This window comes from Rhinoderma darwinii (genome assembly GCF_050947455.1).
Source record: "Rhinoderma darwinii isolate aRhiDar2 chromosome 1 unlocalized genomic scaffold, aRhiDar2.hap1 SUPER_1_unloc_4, whole genome shotgun sequence".
In the NCBI taxonomy this organism is placed as follows: domain Eukaryota; kingdom Metazoa; phylum Chordata; class Amphibia; order Anura; family Rhinodermatidae; genus Rhinoderma; species Rhinoderma darwinii.
The window spans coordinates 150,502-172,078 of NW_027461668.1; the positions used below are offsets into that span (position 1 = coordinate 150,502).

The window sequence follows — 21,577 nt, forward strand, 5'->3', positions numbered from 1 at the left end:
CCATTGAAAGCAATGGGCAGATGATTGTAGGCGTATTAGGGGCGTTTTTTCAGGCGTAATGCGAGGCATAAAACGCCCGAATTACATCTGAAAACACTGCGTGTGAACATACCCTGAGGTTGTTATGTTGTAACCACGGTAACCACTAATGTATCACCTGTTCCTACTTGTTAACTCAGGTTATATTGTTACATTTTTTCAACGTTCACCTTGCGGGTTACATACACGATGTTCCTAATTATTATGCACATTACAGGGGGCCGCCCCTATTTCTAACCTCTGAAATGCCGCGGTCGCTATGACCGTGGCGTTTAAGGCGTTAAACAAGCGGCATCGCGCTCGAGATAGATACAGCCGACACGCTCGTTCAATGGAGCTCCATACTCCTCCATGCAATGTGCACTGTATATACACGGCGGATGTCGGGAAGAGGTTAACCCTTAATGGAAATGTGTCGCGAATTAAACCTTTTTTTTTTAAAGTAAGTTACTTATTTCTATTATATTTTTTACGTTTTTTGCTGTATTTTTTTTTCTTCCACATGGTGGAAAGTATTAAAAATTAACCCCTTCCCACTCCTTGACGTACTATTACGTCATGGCAGCTGTATCGTTCGCGCTCCATGCCGTAATAGTACGTCTCGGGAGTAACGGCCGTTTCGGCCGTCCTCCCGACACATACAGGAGCTGTGACGCTGCTGTCTTGTTCAGCAGCTGTCACAGCTCCTACAGCGGGGACCGATCGCTGTGTCCCCGCTGATTAACCCCTTAAAAGCCGCGTTCTATAGAGATCGCGGCTTTTTAGGGGTTAAGCTGCCATCGCCGGCCTGCTACGCGATAGCGGCCGGCGATGGTGACTATGGCAACCGGACACCAAACAATGGCGTCCGGCTATGCCATAGACGGAAGCCTAGTGGGTCCTGACAACGTCAGGACCCACTATGCTTGCTGTCAGTGAGTAGCTGACAGTTCTAATACACTGCACTACGCATGTAGTGCAGTGTATTAGAATAGCGATCAGGGCCTCCTGCCCTCATGTCCCCTAGTGGGACAAAGTAATAAAGTTAAAAAAAAGTTAAAAAAAGATGTGTAAAAATAAGAAAATAAAAGTTTAAAAGTATTAAAAGTAAAAATCCCCCCTTTTTCCCTTATCAGTCCTTTATTATTAATAAAAATATATAAAAAACAAACAAACTATACATAATTGGTATCGCCGCGTCCGTAACGGCCTGAACTACAAAATTATTTAGTTATTTATCCCGCGCGGTGAAAGCCATAAAAGAAAATAATAATAAACCGTACCAGAATCACAATTGTTTGGTCACTTCACCTCCCAAAAAATGGAATAAAAAGAGATCAAAAAGTCGCATGTACCTAAAAATGGTCCTGATCGAAACTACAGTTCGTTACGCAAAAAATAAGTCCTCGCATGGCTTTCTTGATGGAAAAATAAAAACGTTCTGGCTCTTAGAATAAGGTAACACAAAAAGTAAATGATTGTTTACAAAAAGTATTTTATTGTGCAAACGCCATAATACATCAAAAAAACTATAAACATCTGGTATCGCCGTAATCGTATCGCCCCGCAGAATAAAGTGAATGTGTCATTTATAGCGCACGGTGAACGCTGTAAAAAAAAAAGAAAAAAAAACAATCGTACAATTGCTGTTTTTTAGTCATCACGCCACCTAAAAATAGAATAAAAACTGATCAAAAAGCCGCATGCACCCCAAGAAAACTACAATGGATTCCTCAAGGGGTCTAGTTTCCAAATTGGGGTCACTTTTGGGGGGTTCCCAATGTTTTGGCACCACAAGACCTCTTCAAACCGGACATGGTGCCTAATAAAAAGGAGGCCTCATAATCCACTGGGTGCTCCTTTGCTTCGGAGGCCGGTGCTTCAGTCCATTACCGCACTAGGGCCACATGTGGGATATTTCTCAAAACTGCAGAATCTGGGCAATAAGTATTAAGTTGCGTTTCTCTGGTAAAACCTTTTGTGTTATAAAAAAAATGGTATAAAAAGGATTTTCTGACAAAAAAAAAATGTAAATTTCACCTCTACTTTGCTCTAAATTTTTGTGAAACACCTAAAGGGTTAATAAACTTTCTAAATGCTATTGTGAATACTTTGAGGGGTCTAGTTTCTAAAATGGGGTATTTGATAGGGGTTTCTAATATATGGGCCCCTCAAAGCAACTTCAGAACTGAACTGGAACCTAAAAAAATAAATAAATGAGGCAATACTTCGCTTCTTACATTATACTGATAATGAGCCGTGCCCACCCCGAGATGACCCCAGTTTTGACCGTTTGTATAAACGGAGACCCCTATTAGACCGTTCCAGTGCCCGGTTTTCCCAAGCATACACCCCCGAGAAGTGTATTTCTATTGATGAGTCCCTGGTACATTTTAAAGGGAGGGTTCAATTCCGCCAGTACCTGCCGGGTAAGAGGGCAAGGTATGGCGTGAAGATGTATAAGCTGTGAGAGTGCATCCGGGTATACCTACAGATTTAGGATATATGAAGGAAAGGCCACCCCCAAACCAGACTGCATCCTGGACTACAATAGGTACATGGGAGGTGTGGACTTGTCAGATCAAGCCCTGAAGCCCTACAGCGCCATGCGGTGTGGTATAAGAAGCTGGCCGGGCACATCATACAGAGGGCATTGTACAATGCGTACGTGCTACGTCGATGTGCAGGCCAGACGGGAACTTTCCTGGAATTTCAAGAGGTGATTATCAAGAACCTAATCTTTAGGGACCAAGAAGGGGGGGCACCCAGTACTTCTGGAAGCGGGCCCACACGCATCGTACCAGGGCAACACTTTCCAGGAGAAGTTCCCCAAACTGGCAAGAAGGGAAAAAGTCAAAAGAGGTGCAAAGTCTGCTATAAGAGGGCGATAATGGATGACACAATATATCAATGTGACACGTGTCCCGAATAACCAGAGCTCTGTTTGAAAGTGTTTTCAAATTTATCATACATCCCTTGGTTTATAATTTACCCCAATTTTACTTACCCTGATGCCCTCCGCACAGCTTATCCCCCCCTCGTCTTTCCCCTCTGAGCCCTGCTGTGTACCCAGGCAGCTGATAACAGCCACATGTAGGGTATTGCCATACCCGGGAGAACCCACATTACAGTTTATGGGGTGTAGGTCTCCGGTCAAAATGCTCACTACACCTCTAGATGAATGCCTTAAGGGTGTAGTTTTTAAAACGGGGTCACTTCTTGCGGGTTTCAACTGTACTGGTACCTCAGGGGCTTCTGCATACATGACTTTGCACTAGAAAATCCCCAGTAGGCCAAATGGTGGTCCTTTCCTTCTGAGCCCTCCCATGGCCCCAAACGGCAGTTTATCACAACAAATGGGGGATTGCGGCACTCAGAACAAATTGCGCAACAGAATGGGGTATTTTGTTTCTTGTGAAAATAAGAAATTTTCAGCCAAAACTACATATTATTTGAAAAAAATAATTTTGTTTTCATTCCCAGCCCAATTCAAATAAGTTCTGTGAAAAAACTATGGGGTCAAAATGGTCACAACACCCATAAATGAATTCCTTGAGGGGTGTAGTTTCCAAAATGGGGTCATTTGTGGTGGGTTTCTATTGCTTTGATACCTCTGGGGCTCTGCAAATGTGACATGGCACCGAAAACCAATCCAGCAAAATCTGTACTCCAACAAACACACAGCGCTCCTTTCCTTCTGAGCCCTCCCATGGGCCCAAACGGCCGTTTATCACCACAAATGGGGTATTGCTGCACTCAGGACAAATTGGGCAACAAAATGGAGTATTTTATTTCTTGTGAAAATAAGAATTTTTGAGCTAAAATGACATATTATTGGAAAAAATATATATTTTTTTAATTCCCAGCCCAATTCAAATAAGTTCTGTGAAGAAACTATGGAGTCTAAATGGTCACATTACCCATAAATGAATTCCTTGAGGGGTGTAGTTTCCAAAATGGGGTCACTTCTGCTGGGTTTCCATTGCTTTGATACCTCTGGGGCTCTGCAAATGCGACATGGCACCCGAAAACCAAACCAGCAAAATCTGTACTCCAAAGAACACACAGCGCTCCTTCCCTTCTGAGGCCTCCCATGGGCCCAAACGGCAGTTTATTGCCACAAATGGGGTATTGATGCACTCAGGAGAAATTGGGCAACAAAATTGAGTATTTTGTTCCCTGTGAAAATAAGAAATTTTGGTAAAAAATTACATCTTATTGGAAAAAATGTCATTTTTTTAATGTCACAGCCCAATTGAAATAGGTGCTGTGAAAAAACTGTGTGGTCAAAATGCTAACAACAACCATAAATGAATTCCTTGAGGGGTGTAGTTTCCAAAATGGGGTCACTTTTGGTGGGTTTCCATTGCTTTGATACCTCTGAGGCTCTGCAAATGCGACATGGCACCCGAAAACCAATCCAACAAAATCTGGACTCCAACAAACATATAGCGCTTCTTTCCTTCTGAGCCCTCCCATGGGCCCAAACGGCAGTTTATCACCACAAATGGGGTATTGCCACACTAAGGACAAATTGGGCAACAAAATGGGGTATTTTGTTCCCTGTGAAAATAAGAAATTTTGATCACAAATGACATTTTATTGGAAAAAATGACATTTTTTTAATTTCAGAGCCCAATTCAAATACGTGCTGTGAAAAAACTGTGCGGTCAAAATGGTAACAACAACCCTAAATGAATTCCTTGAGGGGTGTAGTTTCCAAAATGGGGTCACTATTGGGGGATTCCTACTGTTTTGGCACCTCAACACCTCTTCAAACCTGGCATGCTGCCTAAAATATATTCTAATAAAAAAGAGGCCTCAAAATGCACTAGGTGCTTCTTTGCTTCTAGGGCTTGTGTTTTAGTCCACGAGCGCAGTAGAGCCACATGTGGGACATTTCTAAAAACTGCAGAATCTGGACAATACATATTAGTAGTGTTTCTCTGGTAAAACCTTCTGTGTTACAGAAAAAAAATGAATAAAATTGAAATTCAGCAAGAAAAATGAAATTTGCAAATTTCACCTCCACTTTGCTTTAATTCCTGTGAAATGCCTGAAGGGTTAAAAAACTTTCTAAATGCTGTTTTGAATACTTTGCATTTTTCTAAATTTAAACGTATCTGCTTGTAAAACAGATAGTAATACAACACAAAATAGTTACTAATTAACATCCCCCCATATGTCTACTTTAGTTTGGCATCATTTTTTGAACGTCCTTTGATTTTTCTAGGACGTTACAAGGCTTAGAACTTTAGCAGCAATTTCTCATATTTTAAAGAAGATTTCAAAAGGCTATTTTTTCAGGGACCAGTTCAGTTCTGAGGTGGCTTTGAGGGCCTTATATATTAGAAAATCCCCAGAAGTCACCCCATTTTGAAAACTGCACCCCTCAAGGTATTCGAATCAGCATCAACAAAGTGTTTTAACGCTTTAGGCGTTTCACAGGAATTAAAGCAATGTAGAGGTGACATTTACAAATGTAATTTTTTTTGCCGAAATTCATTTCTAATACATTTTTTTTTGTAACACAGAAGGTTTTACCAGAGAAATGCAACTCAATATTTATTGCCCAGATTCTGCAGTTTTTAGAAATATCCCACATGTGGCCCTAGTGTGATAAAGGACTGAAGCACAGGCCTCAGAAGCAAAGGAGCACCTAGTGGATTTTGGGCCTCCTTTTTTTTTTAGAATATATTTTAGGCACCTTGTCAGGTTTGAAGAAGTCTTGTGGTGCCAAAACAGTGGAAACACCCCAAAAGTTACCACATTTTGGAAACTACACCCCTCAAGGAATTTATCTAGGTGTATAGTTAGCATTTTGACCGCACAGGTTTTTCGCTAAATTTATCAGAATTAGTCTGTAAAAATGAAAATCGACTTTTTTCTGAAAAAACATAGACATTTTTAATATTTACAAGAGATAATAAAGAAAATGCACCCCAACATTTGTAAAGCATTGTCTCCCGATTACGGCAATATCCCATATGTGGTAATAAACTGCTGATTGGACCCACAGCAAGGCTCAGAAGGGAAGGAGCGCCATTTGGATTTTGGAGCATGGATTTCGCTGAATTGATTTTCGGTGCCATGCCGCCTTTGCAACGCCCTGGAGGGACCAAAAAAGGGGAAACCCTCCAAAAGTGACCCCATTTTGGAAACTACACCTATCAAGGAATTTATCTAGGGGTATAGTTAGCATTTTGACCACACAAGTTTTTTCGCTAAATATATTGGAATTAGTCTGTAAAAATTAAAATCTACTTTTTTTCTGAAAAAATATAGAAATTTGTAATATTTACGAGGAATAATGAAGAAAATCACCCCAACATTTGTAAAGAATGTCTCCTGATTACAGCAATATTCCATATGTGGTAATAAAGTGCTGGTTGGACCCACAGCAGGGCTCAGAAGGGAAGGAGTGCCATTTGGATTTTGGAGCACGGATTTTGCTGGATTGGTTTTCGGTGCCATGTCGCGTTTGCAACGCCCTGGAGAGACCAAAACAGGGGAAACCCCCCAAAAGTGACCCCATTTTGGAAACTACACCTCTCAAGGAATTTATCTAGGGGTATAGTTAGCATTTTGACCACACAGGTTTTTTGCAGAATTTAGTGGAATTAGGCAGTGAAAATGAAAATCAACTTTTTTTCTGAAAAAGCATAGAAATGTTAAATTTTTACAAGGAATAGAGGAAAAAAGAACCACAACATTTGTAAAGCATTTTCTCCTGATTACGGCAATACCCCATATGTGGTAATAAACTGCTGATTGGACCCATGGCAGCGCTCAGAAGGGAAGTAGCGCCATTTGGATTTTGGAGCACAGATTTTGCTGGATTGTTTTTCGGTGCCATGCCGCCTTTGCAACGCCCTGGAGGGACCAAAACAGTGGAAGCCCCTCAAGTTACCCCATTTTGGAAACTACACCCCTCAAGGAATTTTTATAGGGGTATAGTGAGCATTTAGACTCCACGGGTCTTTTGCAGAATTTATTAGAATTAGGCGGAGAAAATTAATATCACAATTTTTTTCCACTAAAAGGTTGCATTTTCTCATTTTCACAAGGGATAAAGGAGAAATAAACAACCAATTTTTGTAAAGCAATTTCTCCCGGGTACGGAAATACCCCACATGGGGTCATACATTTTTTTCATTAGAAATGAATTAACCCTTTAAGGACTGATCCATTTTTTGCTTTCTCATTTTCGTTTTTCACTACCCGCCTTCCAAGAGCCATAACTTTTTTCTTTTTCCGTCAGTAGAGAGATGTGAGGGCTTATTTCTTGCGGGAGGAGCTGTAGTTTCTACTGACACTATTTAAAGTGCCATAAAAAGTACTGGGAAACTGAAAAAAAAATAGGAAAATATAGGAATATAGGAAAAAAATCTGATTCCATTTTTTGGGGTTTTCGTTTTTACAGCTTTTGCCGTGCAGTAAAAATGAAAACGACAGCGATTTTGGCGATTTAAATTATTTAAGTTTTTTACGGTGTTCACCGTGCGAGTTAAATGATGGTATATTGTAATAGTTCGGCCTTTTACGGACGTAGCGATATCAATTCGGTTTATTTTTTTACATTACTTTTGAAGAAAAATGGGTAAATCAGGGTAAATGCAATATGTGAGGAGTACATCTGGATATATGTAAGCTGTGAGGAGTACATCAGGGTATATGTAATATGTGAGGAGTACATCAGGGTATATGTAATCTGTGAGGAGTACATCAGGATATATGTAATCTGTGAGAAGTACATCAGGGTATATGTAATATGTGAGGAGTACATCAGGATATATGTAATATGTGAGGAGTACATCAGGGTATATGTAATCTGTGAGGAGTACATCAGGGTATATGTAATCCGTGAGGAGTATATCAGGGTATATGTAAGATGTGAGGAGTACATCAGGGTATATGTAATATGTGAGGAGTACATCAGGGTATATGTAATATGTGAGGAGTACATCAGGGTATATGTAAGATGTGAGGAGTACATCAGGATATATGTAATCTGTGAGGAGTACATCAGGGTATATGTAATATGTGAGGAGTACATCAGGGTATATGTAAAATGTGAGGAGTACATCAGTGTATATGTAATCTGTGAGGAGTACATCAGGGTATATGTAGTCTGTGAGGAGTACATCAGGGTATATGTAATATGTGAGGAGTACATCAGGGTATATGTAATCTGTGAGGAGTACATCAGGGTATATGTAATCTGTGAGGAGTACATCAGGGTATATGTAAGATGTGAGGAGTACATCAGGATATATGTAATCTGTGAGGAGTACATCAGGGTATATGTAATCTGTGAGGAGTACATCAGGGTATATGTAATATGTGAGGAGTACATCAGGGTATATGTAATATGTGAGGAGTACATCAGGGTATATGTAATATGTGAGGAGTACATCAGGATATATGTAATCTGTGAGGAGTACATCAGGGTATATGTAAGATGTGAGGAGTACATCAGGGTATATGTAATCTGTGAGGAGTACATCAGGGTATATGTAATATGTGAGGAGTACATCAGGGTATATGTAATCTGTGAGGAGTACATCAGGGTATATGTAATATGTGAGGAGTACATCAGTGTATATGTAATCTGTGAGGAGTACATCAGGGTATATGTAAGATGTGAGGAGTACATCAGTGTATATGTAATCTGTGAGGAGTACATCAGTGTATATGTAATCTGTGAGGAGTACATCAGGGTATATGTAAGATGTGAGGAGTACATCAGGGTAAATGTAATCTGTGAGGAGTACATCAGGGTATATGTAATATGTGAGGAGTACATCAGGATATATGTAATCTGTGAGGAGTACATCAGGGTATATGTAAGCTGTGAGGAGTACATCAGGGTATATGTAATATGTGAGGAGTACATCAGGGTATATGTAATCTGTGAGGAGTACATCAGGGTATATGTAATCTGTGAGGAGTACATCAGGATATATGTAATCTGTGAGGAGTACATCAGGGTATATGTAAGATGTGAGGAGTACATCAGTGTATATGTAATCTGTGAGGAGTACATCAGTGTATATGTAATCTGTGAGGAGTACATCAGGGTATATGTAAGATGTGAGGAGTACATCAGGGTAAATGTAATCTGTGAGGAGTACATCAGGGTATATGTAATATGTGAGGAGTACATCAGGATATATGTAATCTGTGAGGAGTACATCAGGGTATATGTAAGCTGTGAGGAGTACATCAGGGTATATGTAATATGTGAGGAGTACATCAGGGTATATGTAATCTGTGAGGAGTACATCAGGGTATATGTAATCTGTGAGGAGTACATCAGGGTATATGTAATCTGTGAGGAGTACATAGGTATATGTAATCTGTGAGGAGTACATCAGGGTATATGTAATCTGTGAGGAGTACATCAGGGTATATGTAATCTGTGAGGAGTACATCAGGGTATATGTAATCTGTGAGGAGTACATCAGGGTATATGTAATCTGTGAGGAGTACATCAGGGTATATGTAATCTGTGAGGAGTACATCAGGGTATATGTAAGATGTGAGGAGTACATTAGGGTATATGTAATATGTGAGGAGTACATCAGGGTATATGTAATCGGTGAGGAGTACATCAGGGTATATGTAATCTGTGAGGAGTACATCAGGGTATATGTAATCTGTGAGGAGTACATCAGGGTATATGTAATATGTGAGGAGTACATCAGGGTATATGTAATATGTGCGGAGTACATCAGGGTATATGTAATATGTGAGGAGTACATTAGGGTATATGTAATATGTGAGGAGTACATCAGGGTATATGTAATATGTGCGGTGTACATCAGGGTATATGTAAGCTGTGAGGAGTACATCAGGGTATATGTAAGATGTGAGGAGTACATCAGTGTATATGTAATCTGTGAGGAGCACATCAGGGTATATGTAATCTGTGAGGAGTACATCAGTGTATATGTAATCTGTGAGGAGTACATAAGTGTATATGTAATCTGTGAGGAGTACATCAGGGTATATGTAAGATGTGAGGAGTACATCAGGGGATATGTAATCTGTGAGGAGTACATCAGGGTATATGTAATCTGTGAGGAGTACATCAGGGTATATGTAATCTGTGAGGAGTACATCAGGGTATATGTAATCTGTGAGGAGTACATCAGGGTATATGTAATCTGTGAGGAGTACATCAGGGTATATGTAATCTGTGAGGAGTACATCAGGGTATATGTAATCTGTGAGGAGTACATCAGGGTATATGTAATCTGTGAGGAGTACATCAGGGTATATGTAATCTGTGAGGAGTACATCAGGGTATATGTAAGATGTGAGGAGTACTGTAATGGCAGGAAGGAGGTGAAGGGAAGGTGAGCCCTAATCTACCCACCGCCCTGTCCCTGCCTACTTGCAACGACCCGCCCTAGGCGACGGGGTACAACTGGGCGGCGGTCCCTACGCTGTCTAAGTGCACGGGAGAACAAACAGGGAACACGCAAGGGAAGGGGCAGTAGCCCACGGAACGCCGCGAGGAAACGGAGCGGTGAAGAGTTGTCAGGACCAGGATGAAGTGGAGTATACCCAAGTGAGCACGGAGGAGGAAGCAAGCCGGAGGCAAAGCAAAGCGGGTTAAGCAGAACAGCAGCAAGGCAGAAGCACGGCAGAAGCAGGCTGGAGCAAGCAGCAGTGGGGCCAGGAATCCAAAAGAATTACAAGCACTGAGGAGGAGAACACAGCAGGTAATAAAGGACAGGGGGCGGAGCTAACTCCGACTGACCAGGCCGCGATAGGCTCTCCCACTTCTGAGCCTGCCACCCTGGTTGGTCGGAGATGGTGTCAGTCGAACAGGTCTGGCCTCAGGTGTGGATTAATTAATCCCAGGAGTATACCTAGACGTAGTACCTGGCAGATCCCTAACAGTACTCCCCCTTTTATGAGGGGCCACCGGACCCTTACTAAGAGGACCCGGTTTAGTAGGGAAGAGAAGGTGGAACCTCCTGATCAATACCCCAGCGTGAACATCACGGGCAGGTACCCAAGTCCTCTCCTCCGGCCCGTACCCTCTCCAATGGACCAGGTACTGGAGGGAGCCCTGGACCATCCTACTGTCCATAATCTTTGCCACCTCGAATTCCACCCCCTCAGGGGTGAGAACGGGAACAGGAGGTTTCCTCGAGGGGAACCAGGACGGGGAGCAGCGTTTAAGGAGGGAGGCATGGAAGACGTCATGTATGCGAAAGGATGGGGGCAGCTCCAGACGGAAGGATACAGGGTTGAGGACTTCAATGATCTTATAAGGCCCAATAAATCGGGGAGCAAACTTCCTGGACGGGACCTTAAGGCGCAAGTTCCTGGACGACAACCAGACCAAATCCCCGACGACAAACCGGGGGTTAGCAGAACGTCTACTATCCGCCTGAATCTTTTGTGCGCTCTGGGACACCTCTAGGTTCTTCTGAACCTGGGCCCAGACAGTGCACAGTTCCCGATGAACATCCTCTACCTCAGGATTATTGGAGCAACCAGGGGAAACGGAGGAGAACCTTGGGTTAAACCCGAAATTACAGAAAAACGGGGAGACCCCTGACGAGTTACTGACCCGGTTATTCAGGGAAAATTCAGCAAGGGGAAGGAATGAGACCCAATCGAATTGACAGTCAGAGATGAAACACCTTAAATATTGTTCCAGGGACTGGTTAGTCCTCTCCGTTTGGCCATTAGTTTCGGGATGGAAGGAGGAGGAGAAGGACAGATCAATCTCCAACTTTTTACAAAAGGCTCTCCAAAATAAGGAAACAAATTGTACCCCTCTGTCAGAAATTATATTGACTGGGGCCCCATGGAGACGCAGGATGTGTTTCACAAACAAAGAAGCTAACGTCTTGGCGTTAGGTAGCTTCTTAAGGGGCACAAAGTGGCACATCTTGCTGAAGCGGTCTACTACCACCCACACCACCGACTTGCCCTGAGATGAAGGCAAATCGGTGATAAAATCCATGGAGATATGGGTCCAAGGTCTCTGGGGAATGGGCAAGGAACGTAGTAGGCCCGCAGGTCGGGACCTAGGGGTTTTGGACCTAGCGCAAACCTCACAAGCGGCGACGTAAGCCCTAACGTCTTTAGGCAACCCAGGCCACCAATAGTTTCTGGTAATGAGGTGTTTGGTGCCCAAGATGCCAGGATGACCAGATAGAGCGGAGTCATGGTTTTCCCTGAGTACCCTTAGCCGGTATTGCAGGGGAACAAACAGTTTGTCCCCAGGGACGTTCCCGGGAGCTGCACCCTGATCAGCCGCGATATCAGAAGCTAAATCAGAATCCGTGGCAGAAACGATTATACCAGGGGGTAAAATACAAGCAGGATCCTTCTCGGAAGGAGGATTGGCAATGAAACTACGTGACAGGGCATCAGCCTTAATATTCTTGGACCCAGCCCTATAGGTAACCAAGAAATTAAATCTGGTAAAGAATAGTGCCCACCGAGCTTGTCTAGGATTAAGCCTCCGGGCCGATTCTAGAAAAACCAGATTCTTGTGATCCGTAAGGACCGTTACCTGGTGTCTGGCCCCCTCCAGGAAGTGCCGCCACTCTTTAAAAGCCCATTTAATGGCTAGAAGTTCGCGGTTGCCAATATCATAGTTACTCTCCGTGGGCGAAAACTTCCTAGAGAAGTAAGCACAGGGGCGGAGATGGGTGAGGGAGCTGGTACCCTGGGACAAGACGCCCCCACTCCCACCTCGGATGCGTCAACCTCCACAATAAATGGCTCCTCTTGGTTGGGCTGAATCAGCACGGGGGCCAAGATAAAGCACTTCTTGAGGGTCTCAAAGGCCTGGACGGCCTCAGGGGACCAATGGAGGACATCAGCACCCTTGCGAGTAAGGTCTGTAAGAGGCTTAGCGACGACCGAGAAGTTGGCAATAAATCTCCTGTAATAGTTGGCGAACCCTAAAAAACACTGCAACGCCTTAAGGGAGGCAGGTTGGACCCATTCCGCCACAGCCTGAACCTTGGCAGGGTCCATGCAGAATTCATGAGGAGTGAGGATTTGCCCTAAAAATGGTATCTGCTGTACCCCAAAGACACATTTTTCAGTCTAAGCAAACAGATTATTCTCCCGAAGGACCTGGAGCACCTTCCTGACATGCTCCACGTGGGAGGACCAGTCCTTGGAAAACACCAGTATGTCATCAAGGTACACAACAAGAAAATTACCCAGGTAATCTCTCAGGATTTCATTAATAAAATTCTGGAAGACCGCAGGGGCATTACACAACCCAAAGGGCATGACCAGGTATTCGAAATGACCCTCGGGTGTGTTGAACGCAGTTTTCCACTCATCCCCCTGTTTGATGCGGATAAGGTTATATGCCCCCCGTAGATCGAACTTAGAAAACCATTGGGCTCCCTGAACCTGATTAAAAAGATCCGGAATCAAAGGAAGTGGGTACTGGTTCCTTACGGTGACCTTATTCAGGTTACGATAATCAATGCACGGCCTAAGACCACCATCCTTCTTCCCCACAAAGAAGAAGCCAGCACCTACAGGAGAAGTCGAGGGGCGAATGAAACCCTTGGCCAGGCATTCTTGGATATACACCCTCATAGCTTCACGTTCAGGACATGAAAGATTAAATATCCTACCCTTAGGAAGCTTGGCACCAGGCACCAAATCGATGGCGCAATCGTAATCTCTATGGGGGGGCAACACCTCGGAGGCCTCCTTAGAAAACACATCGGCGAAGTCCTGAACAAACTCAGGAAGCATGTTTACCTCCTCCCGGGGAGAAATAGAGTTAACAGAAAGACATGACATAAGACATTCACTACCCCATTTGGTGAGATCCCCAGTATTCCAATCAAACGTGGGATTATGCAACTGCAACCAGGGAAGACCTAATACCAGATCAGACGATAATCCCTGCATCACCAGTACAGAGCACTGCTCCAAATGCATGGAGCCAACCAGGAGTTCAAAAACAGGAGTATGCTGAGTAAAATAACCATTAGCAAGGGGAGTTGAGTCGATACCTACTACAGGGATAGGATAAGGTAAATCAATAAAAGGCATTTTTAGAGACATAGCAAATTCCACAGACATGATATTAGCAGATGAGCCAGAATCCACGAAGGCACTGCCAGTGGCAGACCGGCCAGCAAACGAGACCTGAAAGGGAAGCAAAATTTTATTGCGTTTCACATTAACGGGAAATACCTGTGCGCCCAAGTGACCTCCCCGATGATCACTTAGGCGCAGAAGTTTTCCGGCTTTTTATTCTTGCGCCTGGGACAGGTGTTCAGAAGATGCTTGTCGTCCCCACAGTAGAAGCAGAGACCATTCATTCTGCAAAACTCCCTACGTTGTCGAGGGGACATGGAGGCCCCGAGTTGCATAGGTACCTCCGAGTCCTCCGTGGAGAGGCGAGGAGACGGGACCTCGGGGGGAATCGCAGAAAAGTCAGAGGGGAGCACATTGAAGCGTTCAAGCTGACGTTCCCTGAGACGTCGGTCAAGTCGTACTGCTAGGGCCATAACCTGGTCAAGGGAGTCAGAAGAGGGGTAACTAACCAGCAGATCCTTCAGGGCGTCAGATAATCCTAACCTAAACTGGCACCTTAGGGCCGGATCGTTCCACCGAGAAGCTACGCACCACTTTCTAAAATCAGAACAGTACTCCTCAACCGGTCTCCTACCCTGACGTAAGGTCACCAGCTGACTCTCGGCTAAAGCAGTCCTGTCAGTCTCATCGTAAATGAGTCCGAGGGCAGAGAAAAAGCGATCAACAGAGGAAAGTTCAGGGGCGTCAGGAGCCAAGGAGAAGGCCCACTCTTGGGGCCCTTCCTGGAGTCGGGATATGATGATACCCACCCGCTGGTTCTCGGAACCTGAGGAGTGGGGTTTAAGGCGGAAATACAGTCTGCAACTCTCCCGGAAGGAGAGAAACGTCTTACGGTCTCCTGAGAACCGGTCAGGTAACTTGACGTCGGGTTCTAGAGGTGAGGTGAGGGGAACTACTATGGCAGCGTCACCCTGGTTGACCCTCTGGGCCAGGGCCTGGACCTGTAGGGAGAGGCCCTGCATCTGCTGGGTCAGGGTCTAAAGGGGGTCCATGATAGCGTCAGCGTAGGGGAAATGGTAGACTAGGTAAGTGGCTTGTAATTATGTAATGGCAGGAAGGAGGTGAAGGAAAGGTGAGCCCTAATCTACCCACCGCCCTGTCCCTGCCTACTTGCAACGACCCGCCCTAGGCGACGGGGTACAACTGGGCGGCGGTCCCTACGCTGTCTAAGTGCACGGGAGAACAAACAGGGAACACGCAAGGGAAGGGGCAGTAGCCCACGGAACTCCGCGAGGAAACGGAGCGGTGAAGAGTTGTCAGGACCAGGATGAAGTGGAGTATACCCAAGTGAGCACGGAGGAGGAAGCAAGCCGGAGGCAAAGCAAGCGGGTTAAGCAGAACAGCAGCAAGGCAGAAGCACGGCAGAAGCAGGCTGGAGCAAGCAGCAGTGGGGCCAGGAATCCAAAAGAATTACAAGCACTGAGGAGGAGAACACAGCAGGTAATAAAGGACAGGGGGCGGAGCTAACTCCGACTGACCAGGCCGCGATAGGCTCTCCCACTTCTGAGCATGCCACCCTGGTTGGTGGGAGATGGTGTCAGTCGAACAGGTCTGGCCTCAGGTGTGGATTGATTAATCCCAGGAGTATACCTAGACGTAGTACCTGGCAGATCCCTAACAAGTACATTCGGGTATATGTAATATGTGAGGAGTACATCAGGGTATATGTAATCGGTGAGGAGTACATCAGGGTATATGTAATCTGTGAGGAGTACATCAGGGTATATGTAATCTGTGAGGAGTACATCAGGGTATATGTAAGATGTGAGGAGTACATCAGTGTATATGTAATCTGTGAGGAGTACATCAGGGTATATGTAGTCTGTGAGGGGTACATCAGGGTATATATAAGATGTGAGGAGTACATCAGGGTATATGTAAGATGTGAGGAGTACATCAGGGTATATGTAATCTGTGAGGGGTACATCAGGGTATATATAAGATGTGAAGAGTACATCAGGGTATATGTAAGATGTGAGGAGTACATCAGGGTATATGTAATATGTGCGGAGTACATCAGGGTATATGTAATATGTAAAGAGTACATTAGGGTATATGTAATATGTGAGGAGTACATCAGGGTATATGTAATATGTGCGGTGTACATCAGGGTATATGTAAGCTGTGAGGAGTACATCAGGGTATATGTAAGATGTGAGGAGTACATCAGTATATGTAATCTGAGGAGTACATCAGGGTATATGTAATATGTGAGGAGTACATCAGGGTATATGTAATGAGTACATCAGGATATAGGTAATATGTGAGAAGTATATCAGGGTATATGTAATATGTGAGGAGTACATCAGGGTATATGTAATATGTGAGGAGAACATCAGGGTATATGTAAGCTGTGAGGATTACATCAGGGTATATGTAAGCTGTGAGGAGTACATCAGGGTATATGTAAACTGTGAGGAGTACATCAGGGTATATATAATCTGTGAGGAGTACATCAGGGTATATGTAATATGTGAGGAGTACATCAGGGTATATGTAAGATGTGAGGAGTACATCAGGGTATATGTAATATGTGAGGAGTACATCAGGGTATATGTAAGATGTGAGGAGTACATCAGGGTATATGTAATATGTGAGGAGTACATCAGGGTATATGTAATATGTGAGGAGTACATCAGGGTATATGTAAGATGTGAAGAGTACATCAGGGTATATGTAATATGTGAGGAGTACATCAGGGTATATGTAAGATGTGAGGAGTACATCAGGGTATATGTAATATGTGAGGAGTACATCAGGGTATATGTAAGATGTGAGGAGTACATCAGGGTATATGTAATATGTGAGGAGTACATCAGGGTATATGTAATCTGTGCAGAGAACATCAGGGCATAATAAGAGGGTATAATAATGCGGTAAATAAATAATAATTCATAGATGAGAAAACTTCACAGTAGGGGAGACTTAGATGTGGGCTTGAATAGCACCCTGGAAAACGAAACTCTAGCAGCTCTAGAGGAGTTATTACAAGAACAAATTTCCCCTCAACAAGGTGGGTTTCCAACCTCGATAGTCCCTAGGTCAACAAGGTTTCCCCCCATGTCCCTGTGTCCACAAGTGGAGATTTTCACTAAACTTGTGATGGAGGACTTCCAACAAATTTCAATTATTAAACAGTATGACAATTTGACAGCAAATCAAAGGTCAGCTTTGAAACAACTACAATCTTATAAAGATGTGGTATATAAACCAGCGGACAAGGGGGGGAACATTGTGATCTGGCCAACTAACCTCTATGAGAGGGAGGCTTTCCGTCAGCTGAGGGATAAACGGACATATGAGAAACTCATATAATCCGATGAGTACCTACTCCTCTGAATTGGGTAAAATATTGAATAGAGCCTTGGAGAAAGGGATAATCCCAAAAAAGGTGTTTGATGGCCTTATGGTCCAATACCCTAGAATTCCTACTTTCTATCTGCTACCCAAGGTTCACAAAAACGCATTTGAACCCCCGGGGAGACCTATAGTTTCGGGGATAGAGGGCCTATGTGACCCGATATGCAGGTTTATTGATTTTTACCAAAAACCCTTGGTTGAAACGTTGCCCTCTCACATAAAGGACACAACTGACATGCTTACAAGAATTGATGGGATAATATTGGAGTCGGATATGCTGTTGGTAACGGCTGATGTCGAGTCACTATACACAAGCATTCGACACCAAGACGGGGTGAAGGCGGTCCGCTTCTTCTTGGAGATGAGCAACTGGGACAGCCAGATGAGAGATTTGATTATTGAACTTTTAGAATTTATTCTTACCCACAATCTCTTCGTGTTCAAGTATACCTTCTATGTACAAAAGCAGGGCACTGCGATGGGTGCGGCGTGTGCTCCGGCATATGCGAACCTGTTTCTCGGTTTCTGGGAGAGACAGGTTCTGCAGGGTGACGGCGCCCACACCGCTGACCATGTGCAGTGCTGGTTGCGCTACATAGATGATGTACTTATCATTTGGCAAGGTACGGAACAACAGCTGATTGAGTTCATGGAGGTACTGAATGTGAATACATTCAATATCAAATGGACATATACCTGTGATAGATATAGAGTGGATTTTTTTGGATGTGACAATTGAGGCTGATACAGAGGGAGTATTACAGACTGATGTCTATAGAAAGGAGACGTCGGTCAATTCCCTTCTGCACGCTACCTCAGCACATCCACATTCCACTACTAGGGCTGTCCCAGTTGGTCAATTTCTGAGAATGAAGCGGATCTGCTCTTCTGAGGATAAATTTGAAGAGCAATCACAGGACCTCAAAGAGAGATTTCTAGCCAGGGGATATAGCCACAGATGCATCAAGCAGGGATACAGTCGTGCCAAAAATACGGAACGAAAGAACCTGTTACATTCGACAGGTATAAAAAAGAAAGATCAGAAGGATAATAAAATTAGATTCATCTCCACTTTTAACAACCAGTGGCAAATGCGATCAGTTCTGGAGAAACATTGGCCGATTTTACATACAGAACCTGCATTCTCAAAGGCTTTACCAACTAACCCTCAGATGACGGCTAGAAGGAATAAAAATCTGAGAGACTTATTGGTGAAGAGCCATTATGTACCATTACAATCTAATCCTTTCTCTACACGAGGCCCTATTCAGGGGTGTTACCCCTGTGGTGACTGTGTGGCATGTGCCAACATAGCGCGGACAACCTCTTTTAATTCCGTTAAAAACAAACGTCATTTTAAAATCCTGCATTATATATCATGCAGCACAACCCATGTTATTTACTACGCAACATGTGGATGCCCAAAGGTCTACGTTGGCTTAACATCTAGACAACTCAGGGTCCGGATTCGTGAACATGTGAGGGATATCCTGGCTGCGAAGGATGTCAGCGATTTAACACTTTTGAAGACGATCCCGAAACATTTTAAATTACACCATGGATGTGACCCCAAAACCTTTTTGGCGTGGGGCATAGACATGGTACATTGTGGTGTTAGAGGGGGAAATGCGAATAAGATCTTGGCACAAAAGGAGTGCAGATGGATCACTACCCTTGGAACTATGACCCCCCTAGGTCTTAATGAGAAATTGAGCTTCTCTGCTTTTCTATAAAATATAAATAATGGTAGCCTCGTCCATTGCAAATAAAATATTTTAGGCGATTTTAATTTATACTATATACATGTCCTACCTTGGTTTGCTATTAACTGCATATTCTTGTGTCCAGGTTTAGATTCTGTTGAACTTTTTCCAATGTGAGGTGTTCTTCCGGACGGCTGTGACGTTATTGGAAACATCTGGAAAATAAATATTCGATTTATCACAGATTGATATAGTGATGAGAGAACGAACATTCAGTCCTTATACTAAAATATCAACTATGTCTGAAACAAATATCTTGTATGTTACTTCATGATGCTACTCTTTTGAATATTATTGTAACAATTTCCCCTCCCCCCCCCCTTTTTTTGTTCTTAATTATTGATTTAATATGTGCTTTTTCTGTACACTATAGAGATATACTCTGTATTTTATAATAAACAGTATAATTTCACTTTTTCACCCCCCCCTTTTTCTTTTCACTTAGTCACGATTCACGATTTACGTTTATTCCACATATTTGCTGTATTTAATATTTATATATATATTTATTTCACTGACTTATTGTCACTTTATATCTTAACTCATTTTTTCGTTATAATTTTTATAACGATTTATGATGTGATTATTATGAGTAATATTTTCACTTTTTTTCACTGTTCTGCATATATTCTTATTATTTTTTGAATATACCTAGTTTTGTCCATTTTCATATCACTTTTTCACATTTTTACATTGTACACTTTATGTTTGCGTTATGTTTCGCTGATATATATAATTTGCCCTGGGGCATCTCCTTTTTTTACATGTATCATAAGGGGTATATACCGTGTGAGTTTTTCCAGAGGAGTAGCATCGATCACTAATAGAGATAGAGACATACGTAGTTGTAAGATACTTACCTCACTTTGGGGCTGCGCATGCTGCAGGGATGTCGGGTCTGTCCCTCGGTCTCCTCTCTTCAATACGCCGTCTGTGCGCTTGCGCCATCTCCATGGAGACGCGTCTTTGGAGACGCGCGGGCGCAACAGCGGTGTGACGACAGGCGATCGAGGTATTGTGACCTTTGACACAATCTCGCGCATGCGCCGTGGACCAATGAGGAGTGAATCTACACGGAACGTTCAATCTAGTATGATGAGGGACAATATATAAGGAGGACAGGATATAGTTTAGATTATACCCCCTGAGGAAGCTAGAACAGCGAAACGCGCGTTGGGGTGTTATTCTTTGTTACGTGGACCACGTGGATCGCAGGCTCACCATTACATTTATGGGTAAGATCTGATTTATTGGCTCCTTCTGGTTTTTTCCAGATTGGCAATCTTTTCACCACTGGGTACATTCACGGTATATTCCCTTTGGATATATGGCACCGGGGATTTCCTCGGAGTACTTTATTTAGACGGCCAAGTGATACGCTCATTATATGTGGAGACATGACTGTGTGATTTTGTAGCATGATGGGCAGCAGATTATATTGATAATGCACTATTGCAGCTTACTTACTGACGTCATGGGTTTTTTGTATACTACTTTTGTCTATCACATATATGCCCTTGTGTTATGTATACCATGTCCCTTTGGTAAGGTATAGCATTTATACCATTCCTGCGATTCAATATACTGTGGAGTGATCCATATATAACTTTCCTTTTTTTAGAAACCTCGCTTTGTTTATAAATACGTATGTTATATGGTGATATATTTATATGCAATAACATTTATTTTTTACATTATGTGTAGCCTTGTGACTCTTGGTTCTCAATTTCTTTATATGATGTAGTGGAGTCCTGCTACTCTTTGATTTGACATTTTGGGGGTACTGTGTACATATATGTTGGTCGTACCTAACCGCTTACTCTCTCCTGTGAGACATTTATTCATAATAGATGTGTGGCCGGTGTCGCACTGATAAATGGTGTCGGATCTTATCCGCTTTTAGAAAACACTGCACATTTTGTATCGCCATAATCTGAGAGCCAGAACTTCTTTATTTTTTCACCACCGGAGCCGCGTGAGGGCTTATTTGTTGCGGGACAATCTGTACTTTTCATTGGTACCATTTTGGGGTACATGCGATTTTTTTGATCACTTTTTATTACATTTTTTTGCAAGCCGGGTGACCAAAAACAAGCAATTCTGAGAATGTTTTTTAGTTTATTTTTTGCGGCGTTCACCGTGCACTATAAATGACCATTATATTTTATTCTGCGGGTCGGTACGATTACGGCGACACCAGATGTATATAGGGTTTTTATGTTTTGCAGCGTTTGCGCAATAAAATCACTTTTTTATAAAATAATTTATTTTCTGTCACCATATTCTGAGAGCCATAACTTTTTTATTTTTCCGTCAAAAAAGCTGTG

General features: G+C 43.1%; 1 protein-coding gene and 1 long non-coding RNA gene across 2 annotated transcripts in view; one reads left to right on the plus strand and one right to left on the minus strand.

Annotated features, from left to right (window-relative positions):
* The window catches only part of LOC142673172 (uncharacterized), a 44,308-nt gene extending 24,798 nt beyond the window's left edge, over positions 1–19,510 (minus strand). Inside the window, exon 1 of the long non-coding RNA XR_012851800.1 lies at positions 19,300–19,510. This is a non-coding gene — a long non-coding RNA (uncharacterized LOC142673172). The remainder of the gene's footprint in view (positions 1–19,299) is intronic.
* The window catches only part of LOC142673170 (uncharacterized), a 125,826-nt gene extending 106,303 nt beyond the window's left edge, over positions 1–19,523 (plus strand). Inside the window, exon 8 of the mRNA XM_075847184.1 lies at positions 19,336–19,523. Coding sequence (XP_075703299.1) covers positions 19,336–19,367 — 32 coding nt within the window. The 3' untranslated portion in view covers positions 19,368–19,523. The remainder of the gene's footprint in view (positions 1–19,335) is intronic.
* Positions 19,524–21,577: the final 2,054 nt, after the last annotated feature.